This window comes from Arachis hypogaea, chromosome 1, assembly GCF_003086295.3.
Source record: "Arachis hypogaea cultivar Tifrunner chromosome 1, arahy.Tifrunner.gnm2.J5K5, whole genome shotgun sequence".
Classification (NCBI taxonomy): domain Eukaryota; kingdom Viridiplantae; phylum Streptophyta; class Magnoliopsida; order Fabales; family Fabaceae; genus Arachis; species Arachis hypogaea.
Window position 1 is genome coordinate 2057291 of NC_092036.1, and position 19773 is coordinate 2077063.

Consider the following 19773-nt stretch of genomic DNA (forward strand, 5'->3'; position numbering starts at 1 on the left):
TTAGTAAAAAAAAAAAAAGAATAACTTAGTTAGGTTGAATCAGAGGTAGGTTAGTTTAACCATAATGAGTTAATTTAAGAGTATAGTTAGGTTTGAGGATAATTTATCAGTATGGTGTATATAATTAGCTGTTAGTAATTAGGTTGTATTTGGTTAGTGGGTGTGTGTTCTTCAAATACATAGACCCAGTAGCACACATCTATAGTGATACAAATTTTGAAAGACATGATGACAAACAATTAGTTGATGGTGCTAGCGGAGGAAGAAATGCAGTGGATTAGGATTTTAGAGTAAAATTGGTATTTTATAAAATTATTATATGTAGTGTTCAATTGTGGTCTATAATTACTAAACAAGTTAAAAAAATGTGTATCTCACACTCTTGTTAAACCAAACGCAGCCAGAGTGTAATTGATTCTGTTACTTGTAATCATTTTTCCCTACTCAGAAAATCCTTACTTTCTGTTCTCTCTGTATTCTTCCTCGCACCTGTCTCTTCTACCATTTCATTTCCCTTTTCTCTGCTCTAGGCTTGATCAGGAACACAATTTCACAAGTTGACTTTGACCATAAATACTACAATCTCAACAATTTTGATTACACTGATTAACAAAATTGAGCATTATCATATGAGCAAAAACAGTTGATCACAAAACACCTACAAGACAGAACACTGAATATTTTCCATGAAAAGTTGTAGGACTAAACCTCTATATATTAAATAACTTAACACTAATCTAACCTTACATGCCTTGAGAAACCAGAGCATTGAACAAACTTGCCTCATCCATGCCACATAAATAATTAAATTCCCTAAGTTTCACCTCTAAGATGATCCAATTAAAACACACAAATTCCTAACTAACACTTGCATGTGTCCATCATCATCATCATGTATTATAATGGTTGTAGAATCTGATACTTTGTAGTAACATCACATGGAATTTGATCCATATGAATCACAACCCTTCTTCATCAATTTCACATTTCGTGCTCTTGCTTTTTTTCTTGGATTTCGATTTACTCTTTGACACAATCTTCTCACCTTCATCATTTTCTTTAGACTTTTTGCCTTCTTTGCTATTCTTAGATCTTTTCTTCCTCTCACTATCTGTAACATTTCCTTTGTTCTTTGAAGACTTTTTCCTTTTCAAAGATGGTGCTTCAATCCCTTGCATAACACCGATCTCGTTCACAGATTGCTCCTTGCATGGTAGATCTGCCCCTTGGGGTATTTCTGCTTATATAATGAAAATTTACAAAAATAAAGAACTGCTACCCAAAACAAATAAGAAATCTTAAAATAAAGAAATTACAAGTCTTAAAAGTTAAAACACTGCATTATAACATTTAGGTGATGTACACTTCATGAACTCACTATTATTGTCCTTGGGTCAACATAAACTCCAGCAGTTCACTTTATTTTCAGACTTTTGTTATAAAAAAGTGAACTTTTTTGCATAAAAAAGCTAAAACAAACACACCTAGATTAAACAGATATTATTGGAGTGGAATTTTGAGTCTTATTAGTAAGATTGATGCCAACAGCTGCAGGCCACAGCTCCTAAATCATTGTTTCATTCCAAAGCATGTCATTTAATCAGATTAACAATGAGGTATAATATTAGAGGATTACTCAAGGCATCATAACCTATGATCATCCATGTCTTCTGTCCTTCATTTTTTCTTCCCAAAAGAAAAAACATCAAATGTAGAACTCAAAATATAAATAAAATAAGAATGAAAGTTACTAACCTTCAACAGTGAAGCCGGAATCAAAAACCACATGCAAAAGATGTTGCTTAAGGAAAACCTACAACCAATGAAAATTAACAAAATGATGATTAAAAAAATGATTTTCCAGTGGCATACACATACAAGCATCATGAACATTATATAGCATACAGCAATGGACAAAGAAAGAAGGCAAAACACCTACAGAAGAAAGAAGCTGCCTAGTCTTTGTATCCCAAAGTCGCAGATAGCTGTCCAATCCTAGACAGAAAGAGAGGTGGGAACATGATATGGACATTAGCAGCAGGACATGGCAAACTACGTTGATAACTATTTTTGAACTATGAACCATTTAACCTCATCTACATTTATGTACAGGTTAAGAAGAGATGCTCACCACATGAAGCTACCACAGGAAGCTCAGGGTGCCTAACTATGGATCTGATGCTTCCCGAGCACTTCCCAGTAAAACATCCTAGCAATTTACCTGTAATATAAATAAGCAAATAGAGTTCATAATAATAATTGCAAGATACAGTTTAACTCAATTGCACCTGTTGATAATTGTCTAAATACCAGCAACAAAGCAATATTGATTAAATTTGGGACAAGGATTCTATAAAACAAAGGGCAGAGAGTTTTCACCCTAGTATAGAAGCAAAACTCATTTCCAATTTATAAATCAAATGGTGAAACCCCCTATTTTACTATTCTCTAAAGTGCAATCTTTAGAAGAGGATCCAGGTTCCATATGACCACTACTTGTTCTCACTGGACCTCTTTTACCCCCCCCCCCCCCTTCTTTTTTTTTAACATCAATTCCAGTGATATTGTGGCTCCAACAAGCAAGTAAATGCTAAACTTGAGACGTCTCTCTCAATCAGTGGGCTAAAACAATGCTAGAATTGTTTACAAGAAATAAGTAGAAACCAGAAACCATCTCCTAAGCTTTATCAATAAATACATAGCATACTCAAGCTGAAGAAGACGATAATCAAAATAGCTTCATGGTTGGGTTTGAGGGGAAGAAGCAAACAAGCATAATAGTCATACTCTGGGCATAAAAAATGATAATTCTCTTTTGCTTGGTTGCAGAGAAATTGGAGAGAAACAAAAGGAGACAAGAGAAAATGGGAAGATTCTGACATTTACCCTTAGAAGTGTAGAGAAAATAAGGAGGAATTGTATGGGGGCTGCAATAAACCTTTTCTCTACTTTCAGAAAATTAGAGAAACTGAGCCACATATGCAAAGAATATCGAATCTCATTGATTAACAAAGATTTTATTGCATACATGTATGCTAATTAAACAACACTGTAATCACTATAAATAAATTTCTAACAAACAGCCCATGATATGGGAAGTACCTGTTCGTATATCAAAAGAAGCCATGTCACCAGACCCATTTCCTACATAGATTGAATTTCCATCTATATCCTCTGCTAATGCTTTAATTGGTGTCTCACGGAAATCAAAAGAAAGAACAGGCCTTCTCTGTGCAGAGATGTCATAAAGGCGAATCTGTCCAGTTTATGTTAAAAGGGTAATGAAAATGAGTAATAAAGTGTAGCTGCTGGAAGCAATGCTTCCTTATGCATTGTAATAGAGGTGTGACAGCTTAATAAAGTCGACGCATTACACTTTAATCATATGGAAAACAGAAAGTTCTCATCCCGAAAAATCCTTGGAGGTTATTCCAAATATTTGAAACATTTCTCTTTATTTATGCAACACAATGGATGCGGAAAGAACAATGGAGCATTTTTGCGGAAACGCAATACTAAAAACTCCCTGTTGATTTCATCATTATAAACAGAAACAACAAGAAGCACATTTATCGCTTGAAGGAACTTAATCACTGAACTAAAAGCATCGCGCAGAACAGATTATGCAATTCTAGCAAACTATTCTTACATAAACCTCGTGGAAACATGTTCTCCTCTTCAAAGTGTATGGTTTCTGACTCTTGCACAAATTATTAATCCTTGTCAAGAGTATCAGAAGGGGAAAAAATATTTTATTTCTTACTACTTGTTAGAGATCAAAACCAGTTTGATAAAATGAAGAATTGACTTGTTAAAATTACCTGATGGCTGTTGGTGCCAGCAACAAACTTCCGATGGTCATCTTTCCTTAGAAATGCGGCCGATGTAAACCAGGTTGGTGTGAATATCCCAAGGCTGTCCTTGGGAGGCTGCATAGGTCAAAAGAATTGGTATATCAAGCATGGAGGAAAAAAAGGGTAAAATGTGCCAACCATGATCTAGGGGAAAATAAATTAATAAGAAAAAAAATGAAAAACTTGGAGTTGAAGAAAAGACTTACAGATTTTGCATTCCAAATCTTACTGTAATTGTCAAGATCCCAGAGATTAACCTCAACACCTTTCCTATAGAAAAAGTAGTAATTTAATATTGCTCTGGCTAAATTTTCTCTATAACAACTATACAGTTGGTAACAGTTTTCCAAATTCACGAAAGTATGAGCCAATGTGTTAAGAGAGAGAAAGACAGAGAGGTAAATACAATCTGTCATGTAATTGACAGTGTGACCCTTTTACAATAAACTAGCCTCACGTGCTTCATTTATTTTTCATTTTCTTTTTTTTTATTGGGTAAAGAACTAAAGATGATTGATAAGTTAGATTACCACTAAAAAGGATTACTATTTTTTAAATTATTGGTAACATAACAATACAGACTACAGAGTTAATCTAACTGGTAATCTGTAATACCCTGTTAGGTATATAATAAAGATTACTAGTTAATATAAGTTTTTTACCAATGTATCCTAAAGAAAAAGTAACAGAAATAATAAATTTTTTAAAGCTTTGAATATGCAATTGGTCATAATTTAGACTACGATTATTATCGTTTATTGATTTTAAATTAAAATTATCATGTTTTGATATTGAGTACATGTATTTCTATAGAAGAGGTTTATTTTCTATCTTGGAGGGACTTGAATAATTTGTAGTTTTTGGGAGTTGACGGGTCTCTGTTATAACCCCTCTCTACTGTTGTAATTTAGTTTTTCCTATTTTCAGTTCCCTTTTTACCATGATAGGTGAACTGTCTTGTATTTCGTTCCTATGTTTTAATCAAACTTAAATAAATAAATTACTTGAACACTTTTTTAGTACCCATATGCATTCAACATAACTTACAATCTTTTATGCGAAACTGATGCAAGTCATAGATACTCACCCACCAAATAGAGCAAACTTCTCACTTCCGTCCACCTTGCAACACTCTATGCTACCACTAGCACATACATTCCATGCTTTTGAAGAATCAAGACAAGAAGATTCTATCGATGAATCAGTAATATCAATGGACCTTACGCTTGCATTCCCTTTTGATGTGCATGTAAGTAGCGTACAAGGCCTAAAACCAATCACAAATCAGAGTATGTTTGGAAGAATTCAAATAAAAGTAAACGAGTTGACAAAACACATTGGCACACATACATAAATACATATGTACGCACACAATTCTAGAGCTTAATGCAACTTGAAAATTAGAGAATGAATTGTGTGCATGAGAGATAACTAACTATTAGCTTGCAAAATCCCATCAACATCAACAGTACACCATTGCAGCAAACACTAAATTATGCAAATGTGACCATGTAAAAAAGGATGCGAGTTACAAGGAAATATACAAAATAACCACACCAGTGCAGGACAACAGGTTAGACTCATTTCAAGTGACAGGTTTTGATTTAATAAAGAAATAACCCCTGACTATACTTTTGAAAGAAAGATGTGATACAAAACCCAAGCCTAACCTTTTATAAATTATTTGGGCTAATAGCCCACTAATAATAAGATTTATAATCTAACGACCAGCAAGCAGGATTACATGGAAGAGGGATATAAATCCACAAAGCAACCTAAATATGTGACTTAAGTCTCGTGTAGGGTCTCCTCCGTTCACAGTTTCATAAAACAAGGCCAATATGAAGTAATTATTCAGTAGGGGGGAAAAAAATCAGTGTGACTATTGCCCTTATATTGAGCACAACTAAAATACAATACATGCAAGAATGAAAGACAAACTTAAATTGTCAAAAAACAGTAATTTATATACCTTGTAGATAACTCCAGATTTGCTTTTGCAAATAAATGCAAACCAACAACATCAGACTGAAGATCCAAATCACTAGAACTAGAAATTGTTGCCTGTAGATCTCCACTTACAGGACTCAAAATCTCAATCTGTACATGTGGAGAGAGAGAGAGAGAGAGAGAGAGAGAGAGAGAGAGAGGGAGGGAGGGAGGTACATCAACATTTAAACCAAACTTGTTCTGTAGTCACCAAAAATAAAATACCACAGCCTCTTCTTACCTGGCCATTTTTCCTAGCTACAGCTAATAACTGCAACACCAGCAACGAAAAAGAAAAAGGAGATAAGAAAACAATGAGAATCCAGCTTTTCTGCTTCACATCTTCATTGTCAAACTCAAAAGAAAATTCTACCAAATAGATAGGACAGAAACAATGATTAAGGTAGTGAATGCTATGTAGTTTAGTGCCAAAAACACCAAAGCATCTTCATATTAAAGAGAGAATGCCAAAGTGGAGTTGTCAAACAAGATAAGATTAGACATTAGAATGGTACTTATTAAGGAAAAATAATGGAAGCTTTCCTACTGTGGTTTAGTCATGGAAGAAGACTAGTAGAGGCTCGAACAGGAAAAGTGAACCAAAACGAAGATAGTATAAAAGGGGATCAAGGAAAACCCAAGAAGCAACCTTATTCTATATGCTTTTACTTCAAATTTGGTTGTAGAACCAGAAAAGGTGAACTGATCCATGTAGTGTAGCCAACCCAAATGGTGGAAATTAGTTATTATGTTAGTGTCAGAAAATAATTACAACTAGTCAATTACGTCCGTATAAGATTCTCAAAAAGAAAAAAAATCATAAAAATATCAAATTTATTTATATACCATTACAATAAAATGATGGGCAGCGGTGACACGCACACAAAGATAGTATGAGGCAATGTGCAGTTCTTGATGAAAAATGAAGAGTAAAGCCTGACCACATCACTAATAAACTATTAATTAAGGACAAATCTTCAAGGCATAAAAAAATAGCTATTAAACTGAAATACACTGCCTATCTATAAGACAAGTATAGTGTGGTTTGCTTTAGACTCAAAAATGACCTATGCAAAACCCCAAAGCTTAGTACTCAAGGAAGTTGCTATATCTGATTTTTCAAGGGATCACACAGCCCTGCTAAATTCCTACACTCATTGTTTCTTAGTTTTGTGTCATTTTATCTTCTTTTCACAACTTGAGGTAGCTTAACCTCACCCTATTGCAGTTCACACTTATATTTTTAACATTACTTCTTTTTGAAAACAAAACCCTAGTAGCATTAACAATTTAGATCATATTATCAGGAACAATTAACAATTCAATCATACTAGCACCATTAACAATCCCAGTAGAGCATTTGGTCAAGAGGGTAGATTAGAAAGGAGATACATTAGTGGTTAGGGGCAAAGAGAGACCAAAGAAGACTTTGAATGAGGTGGTCCAAGAAAAAGAAATCTAAGCACAAATGAGCTTACTGCAGCAATGATACATGAAAGGGCACAGTGGTATTGTTTGATCCATCTTAGTTAATAGGATACAGGTTTTTTGTTGTTTTTGTATCGAGCACAATTAAATTTAGACCCACAATCTGCTTACTTATCAATGCCAACCAACATAATTTCAGATGAAACTAGAAATAATAACTAAGTAGTCTTGAGTTCAAGAATTAGAATCATCCCTAAAAAAAAGAACAAACAAACAAACAAATGTGAATATATACAAGACAAATGGTATTTTAGGAGAAAAATAGCGGGGAAAAAGGAGGCTGTGCACCAACCCCTTCCAATCCCCTTTATATACAGTAGATTTCACTGATGGTGATAGCAAATGCATAATACTTGACTTGTCAAATGCATCAAAGTGCACAGTCATCTATTGTTACTTCGACATCCACAGAAAAATATAGTTGCTCTTAATGAGGATCATAGCCTAACAATTAACAAAACTACGAAAGTAGCAAGAGTAGCAAAACGTGTTTGAATCTTGCATCTCTACATGCACTGGGCCCCTCACAGAATTCTACAAAATAGCCCAGCAGGTATGTCTAAACAAAAAAGGGGAATACTGAAAAGCTAAATAGAAATGGAAAGATATTACATTCCAAACAATTTCCAAACTATCATTAAAATAACTATGTAAACTCAAGGGATTACTTAATCATTAACTAACAAAGGGCAAAAATTATTCAAGCAAGCTGCCAAAACCTATAACACATGTTATCCCATGGCAGGTAAAGCTAAAAAGCAGATCTCACATATCGAGAATCAAACTAAAACAGCTAACCCGTTGAACAAACACATTGAAGGAGGGGAATTACGATTTCCTTTAATTGTTTCCCACCCTTTTATCATAAGTTTGTTTCTATATTCATATCTATGGACATGTTTATTTACTTCAACGTTGAGAAACAAAATGAAAATAAGAAAGAAAGGTATGCTCTATGTATGAAGCACAGAGACACCAGGTCACCAACTACATGAGGTGTTTGTGTCTGACACGAGTCAGTATCCAACACTCAAAGACACTCTTAAATCTTAATGACCATACATCATACGTATTATTACAAAATTTTCAAACAAACTAAGTAGCAATGCTGAGAATGTTTGAAACAATTTTGGCCAAGTCTACATAGTAGCGAATATGTTAGTGCTTGAAGAACACATAAATTTCCTACTATCTACAAATTTCTGTGTGTTTAGGAGTATCTTTGTATCTGTGTCATCATTTGTGCGCTCTACAAATAATGCTACAAGAGCAAAGACTGAGAAATATTGTATTGCAAGAAAACACATACCGGGTTGGAATGGCATTGAATCATTGAAACAGCCATGATACCTTTGGATGAATCAGGCTCACCCCACCTCTCTACTACCCTTGGAGCTCCTTGCTTATCACGAGCCTCCAACACTAATATCACCCAAAACAAAGTAAAAGCTAAGTAAATTAGTAAAACACATAAGAAAACTCAAAAAAATAAAAATAATAAATAAATAAGGAAGAAGAATCACCTTTGATGAGACCAAGTGTATCGAATGTTAGAGCCCGAAGAGGAGGGCATCCAATGCAGTCCACGGTGGTTGTACGAGGCATTTTTTAAGCACTCTTCTTCTTTTGAATAAACTATGTTGTCAATGATGAATGGCGTTCTGGGAAGAGAGTGCCGCTGCGGACGGGAGGAGCGTCGTGCCGTCCGCTGCCACTGTCTTCCCTTTTCTGTTTCCGGAGTTAGTGTCCTCTCTTCTCTCTTTGCGCCGTTTGTTGCAACTATAGTTATCAGAACTGATCCAGCAATTGACCCATTGACCCAATCATAATTATATATATATATATATATATATATATATATATATATATATAAGAACACCAAACGCAAAATATTAACTAATTAACTAACAGTAAAGTGGAACTAAATCAACAAATTAACTAATAAGCTAAGTTTAGCTTTTTTCTTTTTCGATACTTAATAAGAGAGCTCAAATACAAGAGGAGGACTCTTAGCTGAACAATTATGCTAGTCCAAAGAAAGTTCAGAAATTGATAACACATACACCAAGGTTCCAAGAGAACACAAACTAACACAAGTAGTACTAGTTTCTGCAGCAGCATCTAGTCGTCCCTCCCCATTACACATCATACCCCAAATCTCTTCAATATAGTTCCCTTTCTTTTTTATCCAACAACCCCTCTAAGCTTGTATTTTCCATTGATGCCTCGATTTTCGCTTGCCAAATGTGATGCAGTTCACATTCTTTTTAATTACCGCCGCAGAATCAATACTAGTTACTTACCATTAACCTCAAACATATGTTCATACTCAACAACTAATATTCTTTGGCATTGTCATCTTCCTCTTATTAACCCCTTCCCGGCTCCCGCCCCTCCACTCTTTGTAATACCTTCTCTAGTTTTCACCTTTTCGCTATTCAGAATCTTCTCCACCGTTTTCTCTTCAATTCCCCACAATCAGTCCTACTCTGTTACACACAATTCTTCTCCGTTCCTTCCCCATTCACCTCATCTAATCCTAGCCTTCCACTTCAAGTTCGTTATACTAGTTTAGAAAAATGCCTAAATCAACTAATTAGCTAAATTAAGTAGGAAACAAAAAAAAAAGAGAAAGAACTCACCAGAGGTGAGCAGAGGCACAGAAGAGAAGCACAAGCAGAAACAGAAGCGGCAGAGGGAGACGCGGAATCAAATTCACGGGAAAGACAGCAGCCAGCTGCGGCGGAAACAGAAGCGGCGGCAACTGGCGAACCAGTTCTCTCTTGGTCTATTGCGAGTGAAAGGCTAGGTAGTGTGACCGTGCTTTGTGAGGCAGAGGCTGACGATGGAATTAGTAAATTAGGGTTTTTTTCAACATTTTTTAATGAAAATTGAAAATGATGAGACCTAGTTAAAATTTTTACATATGGAGATTTCTCGATGAAATGTGAATATTTGATTATTTTAATATTTTATATTATTATGATAATAGAATTTAGATTTTTTAAATTTTAGATTTTTTTAATAAAAAATTATATTTTATTTTTTAAAATAAAATTTAAAATTTAGAAGATCCAAATTTATAATAATAAATTAGTAATTGACATTTTGTATAATAAATATTTTTTTAATTATTAAAAGAAAAAATGTCACTTATATTTTAGAAAAAAATATTATTTTAATTATAAAAAGAATCCACGACAATGTATAAAACATAATTTAGGTCATTTTTAAAGAAATCATAATTCATAATTCAATATATAAAAAAATTTCTCGTTTTGGAGATTAAAAAGTAAAAAAGAAAATTATATGACCGGGTCTCAACTGTCAAACTAACAAAACTGGTTGAGCCATTAAGACTGATCCAGTCACACCCAATCAAAATAGTTACAATGAAAGTATGATTTGATTAATGACTCAACTCAGTGGAGTTTTTTTTTTTTTTTTTGATGCAAGAACAAACTTTTATTCATAGAAATATCTGAATCACACTTACAAATAAAAGAAAACATATTAGTTCTACCATTAAAAAGAGAGATAAATATTATCTACGTTGAACTATAAATTGGAAGGAGACATAATATTTTATTACAAAGAATCTTAAAAGATAAAAACAGAGATAAATTTAAATATTTTTTGTTTTCAAATCTATACAGATGTACTGGAATACAGTTTAATATTTTGTTTTTTTATCAGAATAGATCTGAACGTCTTCCTTATCTATAAATATCTTCATAGACAAAAAAATTTTTTCTAACTTTCTTTTTTCAAATCTGTTAGAATCAAAACACTTATAAAAAAAGACACTACAAAAAAAGAGAATATTAACCACTAGATGATTATTAAAAGTTAGATATGTAACAAAGAAACTAAAAATATAAACAGAAAATATAAAAATGAAACCAAAAAAAAAAGACAAGAAAGGAAAGATAGAAAGCAAGAGAGGTGAAAAAGAAAGAGGAGATGAAAGGTGTGGTAGCAGGCTTGAAAAGCCAAAAACACAAGGAAAAATAAGAAGAGAAAGGAAAAAGGGATGAAAGAGATGGTGGAGAGTTAAGGGAAGGGGAGGGGGGAGGAGAGCCACTGCTGCTATGGTAGCTCTTAACCGACGTCTCTTTGCTACTAAGAGAGAGAAGAGAGCTTTTACCAAGGAGAGAGAGAGAAGATACTTGTCACATCAGTTCAGTTAAATTTGATAACTATAGAGATGGAAGTCTTATGAAGTTTCTTCATTTTTTTCAATTGTATTTTATGTTTTTATTTTCTTTCTTTATATTATTTGTCATTCAATATTCTAAAAACCAAATCAAATTGATTTAACTAAAAATTAATGTTCAATATTGTTTAACACTGATAAAATCATGGTTCTGAAAATCGATCGAGCCAGTCGATCGGATCGGTCTAACCGTAAACCGAATGCCTATGCGGTTTGGTTTAACCTAAAAAATCGACATATTAAAACCAGATACAAATCTAGAATCAGTCAAAAACTGGCCAGTCGGACCGAACCGGGACCCGGCCAATTTTAATGAAACGACATCATTTTTGTGTTTTGTTGGAAAAAGAATATTCCTTACTTGAGGCCCTTGCCCCCCTCACGAGCCCCATTCCTTATTCCTCAGTCTCATACATACTCTCATTATTTCTCTCCAAAACATAACCCAGTCTCCATTGCGCCGCCGTTGGTCTTATTGTCGCCACCTGGTTCGTCGTGGTTATTCACCAATCTTCCTGTTTTGTCGTGCTCAGAGGCTCTTCCATTCCCCAACACCAGCATCTCCAAGTCCTGCTCCATCGTTGCTCATTGTCCGTTGTTAGCTCCCCGTCATCCATTGCCAGCTCGCCAGTGTTCGTCACCAGCTTCCTGCCGTCCGTCGCTCACACTCAAATCTCTGGTCACTGCCCTTGCCAAAGGTAATGCCTCGGATGCTCAGTCAGTGCTCGGTGCTTTTTCTTGGTAGATTGGCTTTGCTCACAACTTGACAATAAATTTTACTAGCTTGCTTTTGTCTGTTCTGGGTTGATTAATTATTATTGGCTTGCTCCTGTCTGTTCTGGGTTGATCAACTATTATTGGCTTGTTCTTATCTGTTCTGGGTTGATTAAATGTTACTGGCTTGTTCTTGTTTGTTATGGGTTGATTAATTGTTACTGGCTTACTGTGTAATACTCCGGATTTTTGGAATTTAAATAATGAATTATTTATGATTTATTATTATATATATTCAAGATTTTTATTTTTAGAGATTTTATATTAAAACTTTGAAGCCAAAGGTATTGTCTACCAAATTGTCAATGCTTGGCAAGGGGTATGAATTTTTGGGATAGGCCTTGTTCAAGTCTGTAAAGTCTACAAACTTGTGCCATTTTCTCGAGCGTTTCTTTACCATAACCACGTTTGCCAACCATGATGTGAATCTGATTTCATGCATGAATCATGCGTCGAGCAGTTTCTAAGTGTCTATAATGTAGCATCTCTCCTTTCAGTGCTGAGGTTTTACTTTTTCTGTCAGACCAGTCAGGCGTTAAGGTTGATGGCGAGCTTATGACATATGATATTTGAGTCGATTCCAAGCATATCTGTTGGGGTCCACGCGAAGATATCAGCATTGGACTGAAGCAATTTGGTGAGGTTTTGTGGTTTACCTGTAGGGAAAGCAGATCCAATATTAGTATATTGGAATTCATTTTTTTTTAGTTGTACCTTGCAGAGTTAATCCATTAGTATTGGTCGGTTGTTGACATTGTCCTAGGGGTCAAGCTCAGCTAGGATTGGGATGTCGTCTAGTGTTGCATACATCGTTGACCTGTTAAATAGGTTCCGACGATGGTGATCTTGGTTTCAAACCTGCATTGTAACATTGTCTTGCATCTTTATGGTCGGCATGTACGGTTGCAACGACATTGTCCTGTACATGAAACTTTATGCACAAGTGAATTGTAGAAACAATAGCTCCAAAAATAATTAGGGATGGTCGTCCCAAAATAATGTTATAAGGGCTGACATAGTCAACTACTACAAATTGAATGTCTAGGGTTTTCGAGTATGGGTACTCCCCTAGGGTTATTCTCAACCAAACGTAACTTGTCACGGGAACTCTTTCTCCGAAGAACCCTACCAATTCGCCGGCTGAAGGTTGTAATGCTCTTTTGCTAAGTTGCATCTTTTGGAAAGTTGAATAGAACAACACATTGCCACTGCTTCTGGATCGAGTAGGACTTTCCTGCCTTTTATGATCTTAGAATGAAAGATTTCTTTGATTATGTCTTCCCTTTTAGTGTTGAATTGTGTATACAAGTCAAACGCTGGTGTCAGTTTGAACGGTTTCTTGTGTTCTCGTGTTTAATTTGGTTTCCCATGCTTGTCTTCATCTCTTTGGGGCATCTGTTTTTTGGCCCTCCTGGCTTCCTTGAGTTCTTTGATCTCTACCTACCCAATCGCTTTATCTCTAAATGAAGTTAATGTTTTGGGTTTGGTGACTGTAAAACCCACAAAATTTATAAATAATTAGCCAATAAAATAATTATTATTCAAGAAAATTAGAAATATAAAATTTATAGTTTAATGAGGTAGAGCCAATTAAAATAAGAATTTTGACACTAATTTTAAAGAATTTGGCCCAAAATTTGGACGAACAGGCCAAACAGGGCCCATGGCTCAACCCACAAAGCCACACACACTTAATAAAACACCTCTTCCTCCTTCATTTAGCATGAAACATTGAAACATGTACATGGAGGGAAGAGCTTGAGAATAACCCTAACCCTCCACTAAATTCCACATAACTTCTCACTCCGAGTTTCGATCGCCGCACCGTTTGCGGTCACACGACCAGCGCATCGAGCTTTACAAAACCCAAAACAAATTTGGTAAGAAATTCTCATCATCTTTTCTCTCAATCTCATCTTTCCCTAATTTTTTGAAATTATGAGCCATGAGTATTGAAAGTCCTCATGTCTTGATGTTATGGTCAAATTAACTTGAGGAATTAATGGGTTTTTGTTAGCTTGAGGTACGATTAAGGTAAGGACCTTCGAACCCTAGTAAATCCCTTGATTATATGTATCTGGGTATTGAAATTTGGTATTTAAATATGGTAATGTGTATTAGGTAGTGAATATGTGATTGTGAAACACTCTTGAAGAGATTGAGAGCTTGAATTGGGTATCTTGGTGGCTTAATTTTGTTTGGAGTGACCTTAAGGCTATGGAATTTTGAGGATCAGAGACCTTGAGTGTCTTTAGGCTATACGAGAAAATCGGCTAAGATATGATTTTAGTTTCTCGTATATAATATGTACGGTGTCGTAAAAACTTAGGCTAGACGACATATGATAAGTTGAACTGTATGATTGATGTATGTTTAGTGACTTTGGTTAATAAAATGTGTTTTGAGTTTGATTGTGGATAATTGGGTGTTGGCTAATGATATAAATGTGGTGGATAGTTGATGATATGATGAATTGAACTAATGATAGTAATATATTAATGTTTGAATATGAGGTGGTATTGATGATGAAATCCTTGAATACGAGGTTTTGTTGATTATTGAAGTTTAGCTTGATGGATTTGTATGAAATTGTTTAAAAATTGAGGTATAATTGGTTGTGGTAGGGTGTGGGGCTGTGATGTTGTAATATGGTATGTTTTGGTGCTGTTTATAAGCATAGAAGGTTGGTTTTTAGTTGTGATTTGATGAAAATAGAGGTTTGAGAATTTTGCCAAAATATGATTTTTTGCCGAACTTCGGCGAGCCATAACTCGACTTCCGAACCCCAAAATCCTTTCAAACTTATATTATATTGACGTCAGAGAATGGCAAAATGAATAGAGGTCGGTTGAATATGAGAGTGCGTATATGAAGATTTGAGCGAATTTTCGAGGACGAAAATTTCTGTTTGGGGGGTAGGATGTAAAATCCGCAAAATTTATAAATAATTAGCCAATAAAATAATTATTAATAAAAAAATTAGAAAATATGAATTTTATAGGTTAATGAGGTAGAGCCAATTAAAATAAAAATTTTGACATTAATTTTAAAGAATTTTGCCCAAGATTGACTGAACCGGGCGCATATTAGGCCCATGGCCCAACCCATAAAGCCACACACACTTAATAAAACACCTTCTTCCTCATTCATTCAGCATGAAACGCTAAAACATGTACATGGAGAGAAGAGCATGAGAATAACCCTAACCCTCCATTAAATTCCGCATAACTTCTCGCTCCGATTCGAATTTAATTTAAATATCAATATTTAAATTTAGATTTAATAAAAATTATATAATATGCTTTTTTCAGAAAAAGATAAACGCAGAATATGGTTCGTGACATTACGCGTCTTGAAGATCACATTGTTAAATACCTTGATCGTCCACCATATGTCTGTATTCATTATCTATGTTCATTTATTATTATTATTATTGTTGTTGTTGTTGTTGTTGTTGTTACTCATTATAGTATTATTATTATTGTTATTATTACTACTACTCATTATATTTTTCAATTTGTTTCAGAATTCAAGAGTTTGGGATCAAGATATCTCCACCAAGATGTGTATGATCCCCGAATTGAAATCGAGTTACGGGATAGTGAATTTTATCACATATCTCAGATACTTGGAAGACTTACTTTGCACAATGCAATTATCAATGAATTGATTGAGCGGTGGCGTCCAGAAACTCACACATTCCACCTTCCACATGGTGAATGCACGATTACCTTGGAAGATATTGCAATGATTTTTGGACTCCCCACAGATGGTTTACCGGTGTCAGGATTTATAGATAGCAGCAGTAGTAGCCTCGAAAATAAATTCATGATACAATTTGCAACAGTACCTATTGCAGCTGATCACAAAGGAAGGGGTGTCAAACTTGCATGGCTCCGCACCCTAAAGTGCACGCATGCAGTTGGATACTGCCCTAGGTAGACAAATGTACGTAAAGATTAATATATTGTTGTTCGGCACAAATTTATTTTGTGACAAGTCTGGTATGACAATTCACTGAAAGTTCTTGCCTTTGCTCTGAAATTTTGCTGAGATTAGGGACTTTAGTTGGGGTTCTGCTTGCTTGGCACATCTGTATAAGACATTATGCCGAGCATCACGTTATAATTGTAAAGATGTGGATGGTCCATTGGTGCTGCTTTGTGTATGGGCTTGGGAACGGTTACCATTCCTAGCTCCTCTGTGAATGCAGCTAAGCTTTCCGTTAGCGTGCAGGTAAAATTATTTACCTTAATATAAAATGTTACTATAAATTATTTAATATGTATTGTCCAAATATATTATTTAAATATATCAATTTAGGGTAATATGATTTCATTTTATTTCAGCTGGATTGCTTGGTGCTCAAAATTTCATGAATATAAAAAATGGACCATCTCGCATATCAGGCAGTTAATAGATGATATTCCTGCAAATGGGGTAATTTTTATTATATTTATTAGTTCTTTTTAGTATTGTGCATTGTTTTGTATTTTTATATTTATACGTTCGTTTTGTTATGCTTTTGTAGTTTGTGTGGAATCCGTACAGTCATGAACGTATTGGAAACATTGTAGTTCTTAATGAAATCTTGCAACATCACTTAACATGGAGTGCAACCATGCCACTGATATCATTTGAGTGCATTAAATGGCATGCATCAGATAAAGTCAAAAGGCAATTTGGTTTACAGCAAGAAGTTTCTAGAGAACCTATTAGCCTTGCAGAAGCTCACAACGTAGTCCTTACTGGACCAAAGAACAAAGATTGGAGAGATGAGTATTATGCATACATTATGAGATGGACAAACTGTTTAACCTCCGTTCTGGTTGTTGATCCTGTAGTGCACTATCAAGCATCTGAAGAGTATATACAATGGTATAATGACACATATGGGGCTCAACTACATTTAACTGGCAATGTACCACAGCCATAGCCACAGCCTATCATGCACGCATACCAGTACCCGTACACAACCATACACTGAGCTTGGAGCCTCATTCTTTAGTCAGTTATTCCATAACTCACATTCATTACACATGCCGCTATATCAAGCATATTATCGACCCTCAATGTCACAACAGAGGGACACAGCTGAGCAATCTTCAAATCACCAGTTGTATTGATGGGTACCTGAAACAAACACGTTGCAATGGGTAAACGAGTTGTTGGACCCTCAACTGCAAGTGCAACAATCCTGGCCGCAACCTCCTGAAATTAACGAGCAGACTCCGCAATCTATATGACAATTGCCTCAAATTATTCCGGGTTGGTCATCTGTGGATTCGTGACTACGGCGTTGTAGCCCCTCTCAACGCTCTAGAGCTAGAAGGTCTATTGACTTGATCCAGAGTGATTCGATCCAGAGTGTCGCTAGAGGGATTTGTCGTAGTAATGTTGTTGATTTTCCTCAGGTGCAAACGCCAATGGCGAAGGATGATAATGATGGCGAGGATGACAGTGACGATGATAGTCACAATGATATCAATGGTGATGACGATGTAGGTAATAATATACTATTGTATTCATTACTGTGATATATTAGTGTATTTAATCTTATGATATATTAGTGTATTCATTATTGTGATATATTAGTATGTTATTGTGATATATTAGTGTATTCGTTATTGTGTATTTGTTATTGTGATATATTCGTGTATTCATTATTGGGATATATTATTGTATTTATTATTGTGGTTTTTGATGTCATATAGGTGGTGTGGAAGGTGCGAATAGGGTGGATACTCCAGATGTTCATGGTAAGGGGTATAATCTAAGGATTGACTCAACACGTAGAAGTGCAAGTATATATACCCCTTCCACAATCAAAAAGGCTGTTAAAAAATGTACTAAATTTGTGAAAAAGATATTTAGCAAGTAATTGTTGTTCATCTATTATTTTAAGACTGCTATTATAATTGTTATGAAATTTTATAAGTTTACAATATTTTCAAGTACACAAGTAATTATTTTTCATCTATTATTTTAAGACTGCTATTGTAATTGTTATGAATTTTTATAAGTTCACAATATTATCGAGTACACAAGTAATTGTTGTTCATCTATTATTTTAAGACTATTATTGTAAAAGAAAAATCAAATTTACTAAGACATAGGTGTAGAGCCGCCAGCATTTGACCTGCACAATGAGGGCATCTACTTCGACTGTGGCCCTTGCCTCTACAAAGTCTACAACACCTAGGACCACGCATATTACGCATATCCATTTCATTCAAGAAGTGGGTTATTTTGGGACGCCCTTTGGAGACTCGCTTTAAGTGCGGATTAGGTATATGTCTTGGTCCTTGATACACCGGCCATGTTACTGGATTTCCTAATGGCTTAAACCATACTCTATAGACCTTTTTTTATCTCATCCATCCTATATACCTCATGAACATATTGTTGCCAATCAAGTTGTTGGTTCGCACCACATGCAAAGACATGGCGACAAGGGATTTGATCTGCCTGAAACTCACCACAATCACAATACCGTTGACAGAGATTCACTACATACTCCATACCACTGGGTATTTCACGTACCTCAAAGACCTCACTCTGCTTGTCAAATAGGTTAACTTGGATGTTTCTCGCTGCTTGATGATTTGATTGAAGTTTGTTGCTAGCATATTCAGAAAATACATGTCTTGCATTCCTTCGAACCTCAGCCTCAGCCCTCTTCCTAGTGAACAACTTATTTAGTCTGTAAAAAGTTGCCTTCACAAGTGACGTGATAGGAAGATTTCACGCTCCCTTCAAAACTCCATTGATGCACTCTACTAGGTTTGTGGTCATATGACCCCAACGATATCTATTATCAAATGCCAAAGCAAATTGCTGTTGTGGGATTCAATCGAGCCATCGCGTGTAAGCTTCACCACGCTCACGTAATCTTGTATACTGCACATTAAATTCACGCATAGTCCTACAATAGCCTGTAAATAACCAAGAAAATAAAATCAATAAGATGGGTGCTATGTGCCTTGTAAAAACAAAGATGCCGTTATTTCACAATAATTTACGTATTCACGTTGACTATCAGTTTCAATAAATACGGTGCCTTGAAATTACTCAAGAAGTTGGATGCTATGTGCGTAACACAAAACATTCGGATAGCTCTTGGAGGCTCCTATGATCCATTACTACGAGCTATTGCTGAGGTAATAGAGTCGTATCGATCAAAGATAAGCCCAACACCATCTCGAGTCACCACATGTGTGCGCAAATGAGTAAGAAAGAAGTGCCATGCATCAGAAGTCTCACCCTCAACAACGGCAAATGCAAGAGGCACAATATTGTCATTGCCATTCTGAGAAACTGCAGCTAATAGAGCTCCTTTATATTTTTCATATAGATGTGTGCCATCTACCTGTACGATTGGTTTACAGCTCCTAAATGCTCTGATGCAAGGATAAAAGCTCCAAAATACTCGCGTCAGTATCCCAACATCCT

The 19773-nt window shown here is 35.3% G+C and overlaps 1 protein-coding gene across 1 annotated transcript; it reads right to left on the minus strand.

Annotated features, from left to right (window-relative positions):
* Nucleotides 1-606: 606 nt before the first annotated feature.
* On the minus strand, nucleotides 607-11449 carry LOC112789900 (ribosome biogenesis protein nsa1-like). The gene is given in 14 exon segments (XM_072235135.1): nucleotides 607-1054; nucleotides 1056-1237; nucleotides 1756-1813; nucleotides 1940-1995; nucleotides 2132-2221; nucleotides 3103-3256; nucleotides 3822-3929; nucleotides 4061-4124; nucleotides 4942-5121; nucleotides 5827-5954; nucleotides 6085-6114; nucleotides 8641-8753; nucleotides 8855-9125; nucleotides 9974-11449. Coding segments are annotated over 13 exon segments (1365 nt in total). The 5' UTR covers nucleotides 8937-9125; nucleotides 9974-11449; the 3' UTR covers nucleotides 607-934.
* Nucleotides 11450-19773: the final 8324 nt, after the last annotated feature.